Source organism: Hermetia illucens, chromosome 5, assembly GCF_905115235.1.
Source record: "Hermetia illucens chromosome 5, iHerIll2.2.curated.20191125, whole genome shotgun sequence".
Lineage (NCBI taxonomy): Eukaryota > Metazoa > Arthropoda > Insecta > Diptera > Stratiomyidae > Hermetia > Hermetia illucens.
This window is the reverse complement of record NC_051853.1, coordinates 69,007,334-69,020,266: the sequence shown is the minus strand read 5'-3', so window position 1 is coordinate 69,020,266 and position 12,933 is coordinate 69,007,334. Positions and strand designations below refer to the sequence as shown.

Genomic DNA, 12,933 nt, shown 5'->3' with positions numbered 1-12,933 from the left:
CGGGAATTTCTCAAGAGCGTATGATTGGCTAAGCGTCAGCACGGAAACGCCTTCTTGAAGAAATGAACTCGTTCGAGCAACCTCCATGTTAAATGGATCCTTGCTAAAGAGAATGATCAGCAACTGAACAACCTATGCTCATAGAGCGGGAAGTACACAAACAGCAATGAGGAAACGATGGATCATCTGCTCGAGGAGCACTTTCCAGGCTGCATCCAACGCATAACTCGAACTGATACCTGTACCTAGTCCTTAGCTCTAAAGATGATCTTTCGGTATGAAAAGGTTTAAGGGGTAAGCCCACTGTGAAGAGCTGAAAAAAGTGTTTTTTTGACAATCTTTTTGTCGTGGAAGAAAAGGCCGCAGTAAATTCCAGTAATTTCTGATAAATTTTTCGGACTTGACATATGAAATTTTACATGTATAGATTTTAAATGAATTGGCGAGTGCTCGATTTTCACCATAAAAATGACTTTTTAAAAATAGCTGCAATGAACCCATCATATACGTCATTTTCTTCGGAATTTTGTTACGAAGACGAGGTGAAATTTTCAATTAAAAATCTTGGAAGTTGGTCGAGTTAGAATATCATCCTATCATAAAAATGCATTTAAAGACGCCATAGTCATCGAAGGCGGTCAAAGGGTAATATAGGTCCCAGAGCGAAACTGGTACTCTAGGTATGGGGTTGGGTAGCGCTGACAATCCTACAGGGAAAACCGACGTTACGAGGCCACAGAAGGAGCCTCCGAAATGATGGACTTTAAAACGACGAACCCGTCAACGAAAACGGCAACGATTCACATATTTTCCCATGGAACGTGCGCTCTCTGTACATATCGAATGCCGCTCAGCAGCTAGCCGATCCCTGCCTAATATAAGGCTGATGTAAGAGTGTTGCAGGAGATGCGTTGGACAGGAACCGGTTTCGTGAAAAAAAACCACCACACCATCAATTATAGTGGCCATCCAGTAAACCATGTGCTCGGAGTAGGTTTTTAGTCCGCCAAAAAATGAATTTTTTTGTTATCGGCTTTGAAAATATACGCGAGGCAAATTTAGAAATATAAGCCCCATTTACACTTACGCCCTTACAGAGGAGCCTGTAAAGTCGGAGAAGGATACTTCTACGAAGCAGTTGAGCGGATCTTCGAAGCCGGTCCCAAGTATGATATTAAAATCCAATGCCATAGCTTAAATAAGCTCAAAATGGTTGTTGGAAGTACCTGGTTTGCGCGGAAAGCTTTGATGAATATCAGAACATATAGGAGGGTCAATATAGACTCACACCATTATCTCGTTCGCATAGTGCTCCGGGCTTGAAAAAGAAGACTCTTTCACAATCAGGTGAGAGTGAATACCAAAGTCATTCACAAAGCAGCCCTACGCATCACCTATAACAGAAATGGATGCCGCAATAACAGCAGCCAACAGATGTTCTTGAGACGAAGCATCAACATTTGGTCTTCAAATGAAGGGCGCTATAACTGATACGGTCACAAACCCCCTTGGCCCCTACCTCTAGAAAGAATGCTACATACAGAGTTCTGCTACATTCTCAAAGAACGCGGGGACGCGCAGAGACCTATCACGAACTCCGTCGAGTGGAGAAGCGACTTCACAGATGGGAGGAGGAAGGAAAAAATTCAGGAAGCAACCGCTCCACCCGCTAACATGTCAACGGAATGAAAAAGAGTCGAGTACAATGGGCCGCCACTGCCTGAGAGCTCAGAGGCTATAGCTTCTCCCCCACCGCAAACAAACACACACACACCGCAATATACAACAAATTTCGAATGCCTTGGTGACTATTTCGTCCGATAATATTAGATGTGATGATAAAGTCAGACAGTTCACAAATGAGTTCCCCTAGTGAAAGATTCCGCGTTCCAATTTGCTTCCCTCTACCTACCTCTTTTCTGTAAAAGAGTTGGTGTTGATTCGTAGACTATCCGTAATCCTTGCTGAGCCCCGTGATTAATCTCGACTATCCATGGGCAATGCTGTCCTCGTTGGTGATCACTATAGCTTAAAGCTCTTTCGAAAATGAGCCGGTGTTGATCATCTTTCCACTCTACTATTGCCTCCTCATTAAATGTCATTGCAATCAAATTTCTAATTCAGGGGATCTGCAGTTACTAAATGTCATCGACTGGAAGTCGTTTCTCATTCTTTCGGTATTGTATTTACGAAGTCTTGCACCGTAATAAAACACATTTAGTGTATATTGCTCAGTATCTTTCCCGTGGTAAAATGTTATCCACAGGAGGATAATCATACGCATAGGCATGCTCCATATCCCTGAATACGATTATTTGCTCGTCTGTAGGGAAGTAAAGAGAAAATCTGGGCCCAAAATCATGCGGCCTCTCCCCGAAATGAAACATCGCTCAATATGCCCATTCTGTCGTAAATCAAATTTCCCTCTTTGTCTCGACAGGATGAGCATCGTGGTGTGTAAGGCTTCATCCAGTTGACTTGTTCGTAAAAGTCGCTTTTCCACTTGACGGAGTTCATGATAAGTCTCCACGGATGCCCGCATTCTCTAGGAATGCAGCATTATTCGGCATGCAACAATCTTCCGTTCCGTTGCTAGCTTACCTTCATTGTCAAACCAGCCGTTCCGATTTTTTTGCGACTAAAGCCAAGTATGTTTCTGGCCGCATTAATGATAACGTTCTTCAGGTGGTTGTGAAGATCATTCGTTGATGCTTCATCTCCAGGACCTCTGTTGACTGCGGTTATTGCGGCATCCATTTCCCGCTTATAGGTGTTACGGAGGGCTGTGCTACGGATGGCTTCAATGTTAACTGTCACCTGGTTGTCAGGGGAGATTCTATGTAGGTGGTGTTGCCAACGAGATAGTGATTCGAGTCTAAATTTCCCCCCCCCCCCCCCCCCTAATTGTTCTGCTATTTATCGAGGTTGAAAGGTACCGGCGTTCGATCAACACGTAGTCAATTTAGTTGAAAGTCATTCCGTGTTGAGAGACCCATATTTGTTTGTGGACCGGTTTCCGCGCAATATTGATATCATACTTGGGACAGACTTCAAGAGTCCGCTCAACTGCCTGGCAGAAGGTATCCTTCTCAGGCTCTGCACTCTTCTTTGTAGGGTTGCAAATTTTAATGAGGCTTACATTTATAAATTTGCCTCGCAAAAGGAGAGTGCATAGCAGTTCATTTATGTTTTCAAAGCCACTAACAGCAGGTTTCATTTTTTTGCCGACTAAGAAACCTACTCCGAGCATATAGTTTACTTGATGGCCGCTAGAATATGTGGTAAAGTGACTCTTCTCCAGGAATCCGATCCCCGTCCAACGCGTTTCTTCAACGCTGTTACATCAGCCCTATGTTCTGACATGAGAAAATGCGCGAATAGTTATTCTGTTTTCGTTCCCGAGTTTGAGCTTTGTTGTTAATCCAATCCGAGATTCCTTTTGTGGCTTCGTAATGAGTTGTTTTCCGTGTAGGATTGTTAGCCCTACCTAACCTCAACCTGGAAAATCAATGGATGCAATTTATCCCGTTTTTAAGTGCAAGAGACTCGCCTTTACCCTTCTCCCTGTGCAGCTTTTCGTCAAGAAAGAGCTCGCAGGGGTCACCACGGCGAAATCAATGAGCGATAGCATGATCTTCAGGTTGTCGACAAAATCCGGCTCAATGGGTTACGGTGGGCACTGGCGGTAGGTCACTTAATCCGTATGCATGAGGATGATTTAGCCCGAAAAGTCTATAAGGCAATATCTATGGTAGGGAAAGAAGACGATGGAGATGGAGATGGAACGATGACGTAGGTCAGGACGCCACGCAGCTTTTAGAGATATCGAATTGGTGGACCTCGGCGCAAAACCGGGATGTCTGGAGTTTCTTATTAAGGCAAGCCTAGACCGGATACTGGTTGTTGTGCCGTTGATGATGATGATGAGTAGAGCTGTTGGTGTTGGTTGAGTAAGCGTTTCTTAGGTTTTATGCTCCATCGTGGGTACTAATCCACGTTTCGCCTTGAGACCTAAGTTTCGCCTTCACAATCGAAGAGAGAGATTATAAACGAGAGATTAAAACGAGTTGAAGAGGCAAGGGCATCAGATTAATAAGATGTTAAAAGTCAATCCAGTCTTTGACTTCTGAAACTTCATCAGGAATCATTTCGGCATATCAAGTTATCCTCACCAGGCAAAATATTGATAAATTTTACAACTCAAGACTAAACTGATTCGCTTCTTACTTCCCTAGCATACTGAGTTCCGGGTTTGTAAACAAAGAAGGATTAAGGAATCCAGATTCGGTTCTCTATGTCCTTTGGATATCGATTTCAATGAAAGAGTAAATAGGGCCCAAGGGTAAATTATAAATAAAAAATCTGTGCTGACATTTTGTTTTGTAAAATACCATTCTGGGGAGCCGGAAATAGGTTAATGGTTATGATATTGCAAAATGAAGAGGAAAGGCTGAGGGAAATTTATTGGCTGAACTTACAAGGGCTGCAACAGTCCAAGGTGCTGATGGTGGATAGAACCCAAGTACTCGAAAAATTGTTTAAACTTCACCAAGAATAACCACGGGATCAGAGTGTGAATACTCGCTGGTCACTGTAGGCTAAGCTATTACCTGGAGAATTCAAGGATATCTACCCCCATTGATTGTATATTCTCGGAGGAGAGTGATAAAACCTCAACATATATGTTGAGGCTAAGGCAGTGTCCAGCAGTTGTACAAAATAGGTTGAGGAACCTCAGAGAATACTTAATACCAGATGCCAAGTTGAAACACTTGGAAGTGGGAAATATGATATATTCCTGTCGATTATAGACTTGAACAACGTACTATAGTTTATAGATATACTATAACCAGTAAAGGGACACAACAGTTCTTTTAGGACACAACGCAATGCTATTATTAAGAAGGCAAAAGGATTTTGAATGAATAATAACTCGCAGACTTCAACTCACTAATATTTTTATTGATACTACAAATGATATTTATGATCTGTGCTTGTCTATTGTACATCCACCAAATTTAGATGGTTGCCTTTCAGCTTTCCATCTTCCCCCATTTTTGTGAATAATGTTAGTGTGAATTTTGAATGACCCTAAATAAAACTCTATGTGCGCGTTAATTTCATTTTGTCAAATTCGTAACCATTATTTAAAACCGAACACCGTATCCGCGACGCCTCCTCATTCGAACGCGCCCGAGACGGATTCGACCACCCCTACGGCCACCTCGTCTCCTCCTTCGGCCACCGCGCGCGCCGCCACCTCTACGAATTCGCTTGCGGGTACGACGCCTTTTCAAACGTTTTCGCGATCCGCCACGTCTATGTCTTCGCCTTTGACCACCTGCTCGCCTTCTTCGAATTACTCCACCTCTGCGAACTTGAACTCGTCGGGATTTACCAAACGTCTCTGGTTCTTGAATGATTGCGATATACTGGGTACCATCAGCAAGTCCAGTTTCTTCAGGCGACTCTTCTGAAAGGATTATGGCGGAGCCGCTTTCTCCGTCCTCATCTTCATCGTCGTCGAGACGAACTGAACCATTTGGAACTAAATATGTGTCAGAATCATCATTGTCCTGCTGCTTCTCCGCCATAATCTGGAGAACGCTTTCGGGGATCAAATAGGTCTGACCATTATCATCGGAGACAGGATAATAGGTTTCTATTGCGTCGTCTTCATCTATGTCTTCTTCATCTTCTTCGTCTGCATCCTCCTCGGGCTCAGTTTCTTCTTCCCCAGTTATATCATCTTCCTGAGTGCCAGTAGTCGAAATGCTTCGTTTGTCATCGACTTTCACGTAGAACCGTGGATTTATTCTAGTTTCAGTAGGAACTGCGTCAACATCGCTTTTCGGAAGAGGATCTGCAAACAAATGGAAAAATTGAGCTTATTTGGTTACTATAATTTTTCATCTAATCAACAAGCAAGTACCTCCAGATGTATCCTTCAGGACACATAGCAGCGCAATAAGCACCGCCAGATATGGCCCCGCTCGCATGGTTTCGTCCCGAAAACTCCTACCTTGTACAGCAAACAAGATAAGATATCTTAGGACTTTTCAACTTGGGTTCTCTAGCCAAACTGATGTTCTTATAGTTCTTGGCGACCGTTTTTATTACCAATCTTTTGACCAGATGAAAAATTATTGGTAATTGGTACACGGAAATTTCTTTTCTTTCTACTTAGCAATCAAGCGGATCCACTTTACGGTACACATATGAACCTGTAGTGGTCAAAAACAACAGTTCATATCGGAGGCAGGGCAATGTACAGACAAGTGCTCAATTTCGCTATGAACTTCAAACCACATGAGACCTTTTTTAGCAAACAGTAAATCGGTGATCAATTTCGCCGACTAGGGTCAATATGAACAGTCATGGATATTCAATTCACTTCATTCAGAACGATATGTCGAGTTAATGATGGTTCAATGGAAGCGTTACACGGTTTGATGACGATGGAACTTCAAAGCGTATCGAAAAAAGACGTTAATTATATGCCTTTCATACGAAGACAATTTCTTTGGAGAGAAGCAGAGACTCTTTTCGCAATGTTGATTTAGGCTCAAGACACCACTTCTTTGACTTATTCAATTACCGTGAGTGGTAATACGATACGCCTTTTGAAAAATTGCTAAGCACACTTCACCAAAACGGTATATGAAATGTGAAAACATCCTCAATGGAGTGGTTCCACTTCAATTTTCTTGGCATGGATTGTTGGAAAAATCAAATGTCGCTTTTTGAATAAAACACTTTGAATTAAAATGTTTGAACTGCAATGACTTTATTTGTTAAAGCATATGATGTGTATGGTTGTGAGTTTTTGTATGTTTGCAATCACCAAATTGAGACGAAAATCTTGAGATTCTCATCTCTCCCCAAAATGATAATGAATCGTTTGATGAACATATGGAAACAATCAAATTCGTTAATCTTGTCTTAATAAGCCTTGTCACTTCTTAGAATCGGAAACCGTATCCACGACGTGGCCTCATGCGAATACGTCCTAGTCGGATACGGCCACCACGTCTCCTGCGACCACGACCGCCACGACGAGCACCACCGCCGCGCCTGATCTTCTTTCGGGTACGACGCCTCCTCAGCCCCATGCTTGAACCTCCACGTCTGCGTCTTCGTCTTCGACCTCCGGCTCGCCTCCTTCTTAGTCCACCTCCCCTACGAACTTGAATTCGTCGGGATTTACCATTCGCTTCAGGTTCTTGGACAATTGCAATGAATTGATTTCCCTCACTAACAGCATTGTCTTCAGGAGATTCCTCGGAAAGGATAATAGCGCTATTCCTTTCTCCATCTTCAGAGTCTTCATCGTCAAGATCAATTGAACCATTTGGAACTAGAAACGTGTCCGAGTCATCATTGGATTGCTGCTTGTCTGCCATGACTTGAAGGACACTTTCCGGAATCAGATAGGTTTGACCGCTATCATCGGAAACAGGATAATAGGTCTCGATGGCTTCATCGTCTTCAATGTCATTCTCGTCCTCTTCTTCTTCAGCGAGTTCCGCTTCTTCCTCGGAAGTTAGATTATCATCTTCCTCCCCCGAGGATGCAATACTGCGTTGGTCATCACGGCCAACCTTCACATAGAATCGTGGATTAATTCTAGCTGCAGCAGGAACTGTATCCACACCACTTTGCTTCAAAGGCTCTGTATGTCAAAGAAATTATTATTTTAGGTTATCAAATTATTCTGAATATCTTCGGTCAATAAGGAAGTACCTCCGGAAGAGTTGCGCGCTATGCACAGCAGTGCAATAAGCACCGCCAAAAATGGCCCCAACTTCATGATTTCGTCCCGTAGCAATCCTACCCTGTTCGTTAGACTAAACAAGATAAGACATCAGAGGACTTCGTCTCGACTTGGATTCTACGACCAAACTGATGTTCTTATAGTTCTTGGCGGCGGTTTTTATTGACAAACTTTTCTGGTGAAAAATTGTTTGCAGTTAGTACACGAAAATTTCTTTTCAACAAGTTGCGGTCAAGCGAATCAAGTTTACATTATTTGATATGACATTTGTATTGGTTAGAGGCGCTCATTACCAAAGGCCGGCATTCGTACACTCGTACACAAGTACTTGAATTTGCTTTCGGGCTTAAACCCGCAAAACCTTTCTTAGCCAGCAGAAAGTTCAGCAAATAATTGTTAGGACGCGGGCGATACGTGGACAGTCGCGGTTGTTTGATTAAGCTCATTAGGTATTGTTCGATTAGTGTATTGAGGGCTTAATGATATTACTTAATATCTTGCGATGGCGAAGATTGAATTGGGAGAGATTATAACAAGACATGAATTGTGGACGACTCCAAAGAATACGTGCACGCAAACAGATGTTCCAAGCACGACCTAATTTCCCATTAAATCTCAGTTGTGAAGAGGTATTCCGGAAGTAAAATGGCTAAAGTCTTCACGATTGTGAATGAATTCAGACTTTTCGCAATTAATTAGACATTAAAGAAGTCATCAAATTTAAGGGACTTCTCAGTAGGCGTCTTAAAGTGAAGCTCAATATTCTCGAAGATCCACTACTTCGCGAATTAGACTCTTCAAGCTCTTCTAGGAGTTTCTGGCGCCAAAGATCGTCTTCCATTCATACTATCCCGTACCCGTAATATTGGTGCATTGGTGTTAATTCTTCTTTTGGAAGCTATACCACCCAAACACCGACCTTTTTTCATTAATTCTACGTATCTGTAGCGGCCCAAAAAGAAAAAAGGAACTGTGTCACGGAAAAGAGATCTGAAATAAATTCAGGTTAGCCTAAAACTTTGAAATGTTTAACTTATAAAATTTCCAACGTAGAAAAACTTCCCAATATAGTGCAACCAGCCCTCTCCCCCGGCGTCAATGTGAGGCAAAGACTTCCGTCAATATTCTTCTACTTCACTATTCTGGTATACTACAATAACCTCCGTTAAATTATGCAAACTTTAGATATTGGGCTACCCGTGCCCCTTTCTCTGTTGCCTAATTCCAAGCCTGGAGACGGGTGAAATGTTAACTAAGACAAATTTTCAAAGAACGTCCTTGTACTAATGTTGTTAGACCTAGCTCGAAACTAAGTAAGAAGGAAGATGCAGCACTATCAACGGCCAATTTAGAAATTAATTTGAATATGCTTAGCGAAAGAAAAAGGCTGACTTGAAGCTCCGACGCCAGTTGACGGATCCAAAAACTCAAAATTGCATAAATATTATAAAGATGAGAAAGGAAAAGTATTCCTTAATTCATGCCTGGATTCAACAAAGGAAAGGCATCATATCCTGAAAATAAAGGCGGCCATGTACCTAATTTATCCCATCCTTAAGGAGTAAGTAATTGTTTACCTCAATTCGATGTATGAAAAGTGTCAGAGATGTATGTTCTCTACAGATAAAATAATTCTCGTTCTTGCACACTTCAATTAACGTCAAAAGGAATTGTTGAGTTTCGTTGACCCCCCTGCCCCTTATGAAATAGTCTCCCTATGACACTAGGGGAAAGTGTCTTGGTATGAACGTAGGCAGAAGTTTACCTCTACTGTCAATCGGAGGAATTTTTAATCTTGTTTTCTGAAATTGTTTCGACGTTCTTAATGCTTTGCACTTGTTCTCCACAGCGTGACCTTTTCATGTTATTTCAATAGGTGGGTTATTTTTCTACAAGACATTAAGCTGTTTCCTTTGGGGAGGAAATTGCTGGGCTTATAAATGTTAAAATCATGGAACCCTCGATGATCTCGTATCCGGGACTCTGGTGGGAAGGTAGGTCTGAATGTCTACTTCGCGGAGCCCAATTATCGCTGTGGTGCGGCATTTTGATGTCATAAACTTCTGTTGTGAGAAAGGTAAGGGGAGCTGAATCCAACCGAATCTGGTGTTCATGAACCAACCCGCAGGATTCGCAAATCCCTTTAAGCTTCACAAAAATTTTTTACCTAGCCCAGTTTATCTGTAAAACTCCTCTTCGTAACTTCAGATATGTAAAATGTCGGATGTGCCGAGACTGCCTGCATGATCCCCTTTAGGTCAGTCACTCACGTCATACCCCAGCCTTCGGCAAGCAAACAATATCGTCAGTACCTCCATACGGAATACACCGGCGAATGCTGGAAGTCCGTACGACTAGGTTACACTATCTCAGATAACTCCGTATTGACTCCACAGACCATTTTTGATTTGGCGATGAAGAATATTGTGTCATGACCTTGAAAAATATCGCTGGTCCTGCAATCTGCCACAGCGAGACCATCTGCCGGGCGGGACTGCAGGAGCACTAACACACGTGGTTCTTTGAATATTATTAAGCTGGGTTCTATTGTTCGTTTTAATCAGCGCTTGCCATAGACACAACAGAACCGAAGATCCCATTTCCTTACAAAGGTCCTGCTGCAATAATAGAAGGTTCTCTCAACCCTCAGTTCTATGTTCAGTCTTCAATTTTACTTACCGTAGAGATGGTCCCCATGATAAGCTTACATTCCTACACTACTATCCACGGCTTTTTCCGCGCATTTGATTGAATTCCATACTGTTTTTTGTTTTCTTTCCAAAAGTTGGTCATTATTTCATTTTCCTTCAATATTGCGCTCCACTATGGCATAGCTCCTAGCTTTGATCCCAGATGTGGCTGCACATGGAAGACAAGAACCACGACTGCATTGCCGTGACGAAATCGTCACCGCCGGGGCACTGTACTGCCGTCGCCACAGCTGGCACGAAGCCGTCGCGCAAACTTCTGTTCTTCTGATTCACACCGCCTGCACTACCAGACGTAATTTTAAAGAAAACAGGAGGCTTACCCTTTTTTAAATACGCTCACCCGCTTATTCCCTCCATCAGCAACGAAGTGAATCCAGCTCCACCGTCCGACCACCGAGTGAAATATGAGAAATCCCTGACTTTCACATTGCTCTGCGATCTTTCTGGTCTTGGCCAGAACGTTCTCGATCACATCTTTTCCGATAGAATAATATCCCCGTGCATAATTGTTAGCTGCATTCTCCTTCCCAGAAATGGACTATGGCTAAGATTCCGGCATTCATCTGTTTACACGTCATCAATTACAGATGGCTTGAGATCGATGAAAATTGATCTTGGTGTGTGTTTTCGGCTCCCCGTTTGCGAGAAAAAGGTGGACAAATTATCTCCGGCAGGTGATGCTGAGTTTAGAACGTTCCCATTGCGATCCATTCCATGTTAAACCAAATACAATTCCCAACAACAGTCATCAATTTAAACACCATCCTAAACGATTCGCAGGGAATCACTTCAGGCCTACGACTTCCCGCCATTATAATTACTTTTCGTGGAATACATTCCAAATGGATGTAAAATTGGCGGAATTAAGTTTGACAACGGTCGATGGATGGTGGCACGGTTAATGGATTCATCGCCCCCCCCCCACCCCTCCCCGACTGAACCCGCGTGGTTTCAGCTGAGGATAGAGCGATGTGGCGGCACATCGGAGGCATGAATCACGACTGCATTGCCGTGGTGAATTCGTCTCCCCCCATGCACTATACTACCGTCGCTGCACTGCACTGCCGCCGCCGCGGCTTGACACGAGGCCGGCGCTCAAACTTTCGTTCTTCTGATTCGGATCGCCTGATTTTAAAGAAAACGGGAGGCGTATTTGACTGGCTCTTGGGATTTGTTTTTTTAACTAATATGAACACTTTTGATAATTAATGCCTATCTTAAATCCTATGGGACACAAATCCACGAAGCTGATATTTCAGCTTCCCTTCACCGCAGCTATAACTGCGTTGATGCCCTTGGGCATAACGTCGCCCCGATAAAGCATGCTGCATGCCATGTATTTTCCATACCGAGGATCGCATTGAACCATCATACCAGGCTCGAAGTAGCTAGTTGTGGTTTACAAAATTATGGATCGCTCGTGGAGTGGATCCTGACATAAAAGGCGCAAACGCGATTAAAGGAAAGTGGATTCGGGGATGCGGCATCAGGTTTGTTTGGAACTCATTCAAATCTACGTTCATAGAGCCATCAAAGCGAAAGGAAGCTGCAGTTGAAGGAATTATTTCAGCCACTACACGGTTTAGGTTTGCGTGGATAGATCGATCGACGCCTAAACTTCGCTGTCAAATTTCGAAAAGAGGCTCGTTATCCATCATGAAAGCGCAATCTGAGTGCTCCAAAGTTGAATGTGTGTTAAGTATGACATTATAAGATTCAACGACTTCAGTCGTGGTTCATGCCTCCGATGTGCAGCCACACAGTCCTGGAAAACGTACGGCTCTTCCCCTGATGGCTTGTTTTGTCATTTTGTCTTTGGTATTAGCGGCTTTAATGTCAGCGTCTCCCTCTGGAAGGTGCTTGTGTTTTAAACCTTGATCTAGCAATGATATTTGCTCCTTCGTGAAAGCTAACTATAATTTGTTAATGATGATCACTTCTCGAGAAATTCTGGCTGCTGTGTTCTGCGGCATAACAATTCCTGGGCGCATACTCCAAGCCAAGGCGAAAGGTAAAAGACCACCCAGGTAACCCCAACGGATGTAAACACTACGTGGACAACGCACTTTAAACGTAGTTTGGTTTTTCAAAATGGAGGACGCAGTCGTTCGGCAAAGAAGAGTGAAGATAAAGACGTTGGAAGCACCGACATCGGACTGTAGTACTTTAGAAGAAGAAGAATGGAACTAGTTAATTCTGCTCAAATATCGCTCCGTTTCGGCTCCTCGGTTAATACCAATAAACAGACCATTTCCTTACCAGCAACTATAAGCTAGGTTTAACTAGGTGTCCTGTTCAAACATTTTTCTGGATGAAAAACGAAAAGCAATAAAACATTTATCGGAATATGAACTCGGAACGCTTTTTCAGGTATAGTTCTGAAAGTTCCTTAAAGAAGTCCGGATTCGTAAATTTCTAGCATGGGCGTACCCATAATACAATTACTTA

General features: G+C 43.0%; 2 protein-coding genes and 1 pseudogene across 2 annotated transcripts; all 3 read right to left on the bottom strand.

The window, feature by feature from the left end:
- Nucleotides 1-5,073: 5,073 nt before the first annotated feature.
- On the bottom strand, nt 5,074-6,100 carry LOC119657301 (histone-lysine N-methyltransferase SETD1B-like). Its single transcript, XM_038064147.1, has 2 exons — nt 5,933-6,100; nt 5,074-5,863 (listed from the first exon to the last, which is right to left on the bottom strand). Exons 1-2 carry the CDS (start codon nt 5,997-5,999, stop codon nt 5,148-5,150), a joined length of 783 nt encoding a protein of 260 aa, XP_037920075.1. The 5' UTR covers nt 6,000-6,100; the 3' UTR covers nt 5,074-5,147.
- Nucleotides 6,101-6,762: 662 nt separating this feature from the next.
- Nucleotides 6,763-7,917, bottom strand: LOC119657307. The gene is made up of 2 exons (XM_038064166.1): nt 7,744-7,917; nt 6,763-7,672 (listed from the first exon to the last, which is right to left on the bottom strand). The coding sequence occupies exons 1-2, from the start codon at nt 7,808-7,810 to the stop codon at nt 6,963-6,965; spliced, it is 777 nt and encodes a 258-aa protein (XP_037920094.1). The 5' UTR covers nt 7,811-7,917; the 3' UTR covers nt 6,763-6,962.
- Nucleotides 7,918-11,668: 3,751 nt separating this feature from the next.
- LOC119658128 lies at nt 11,669-12,221 on the bottom strand (annotated as a pseudogene).
- Nucleotides 12,222-12,933: the final 712 nt, after the last annotated feature.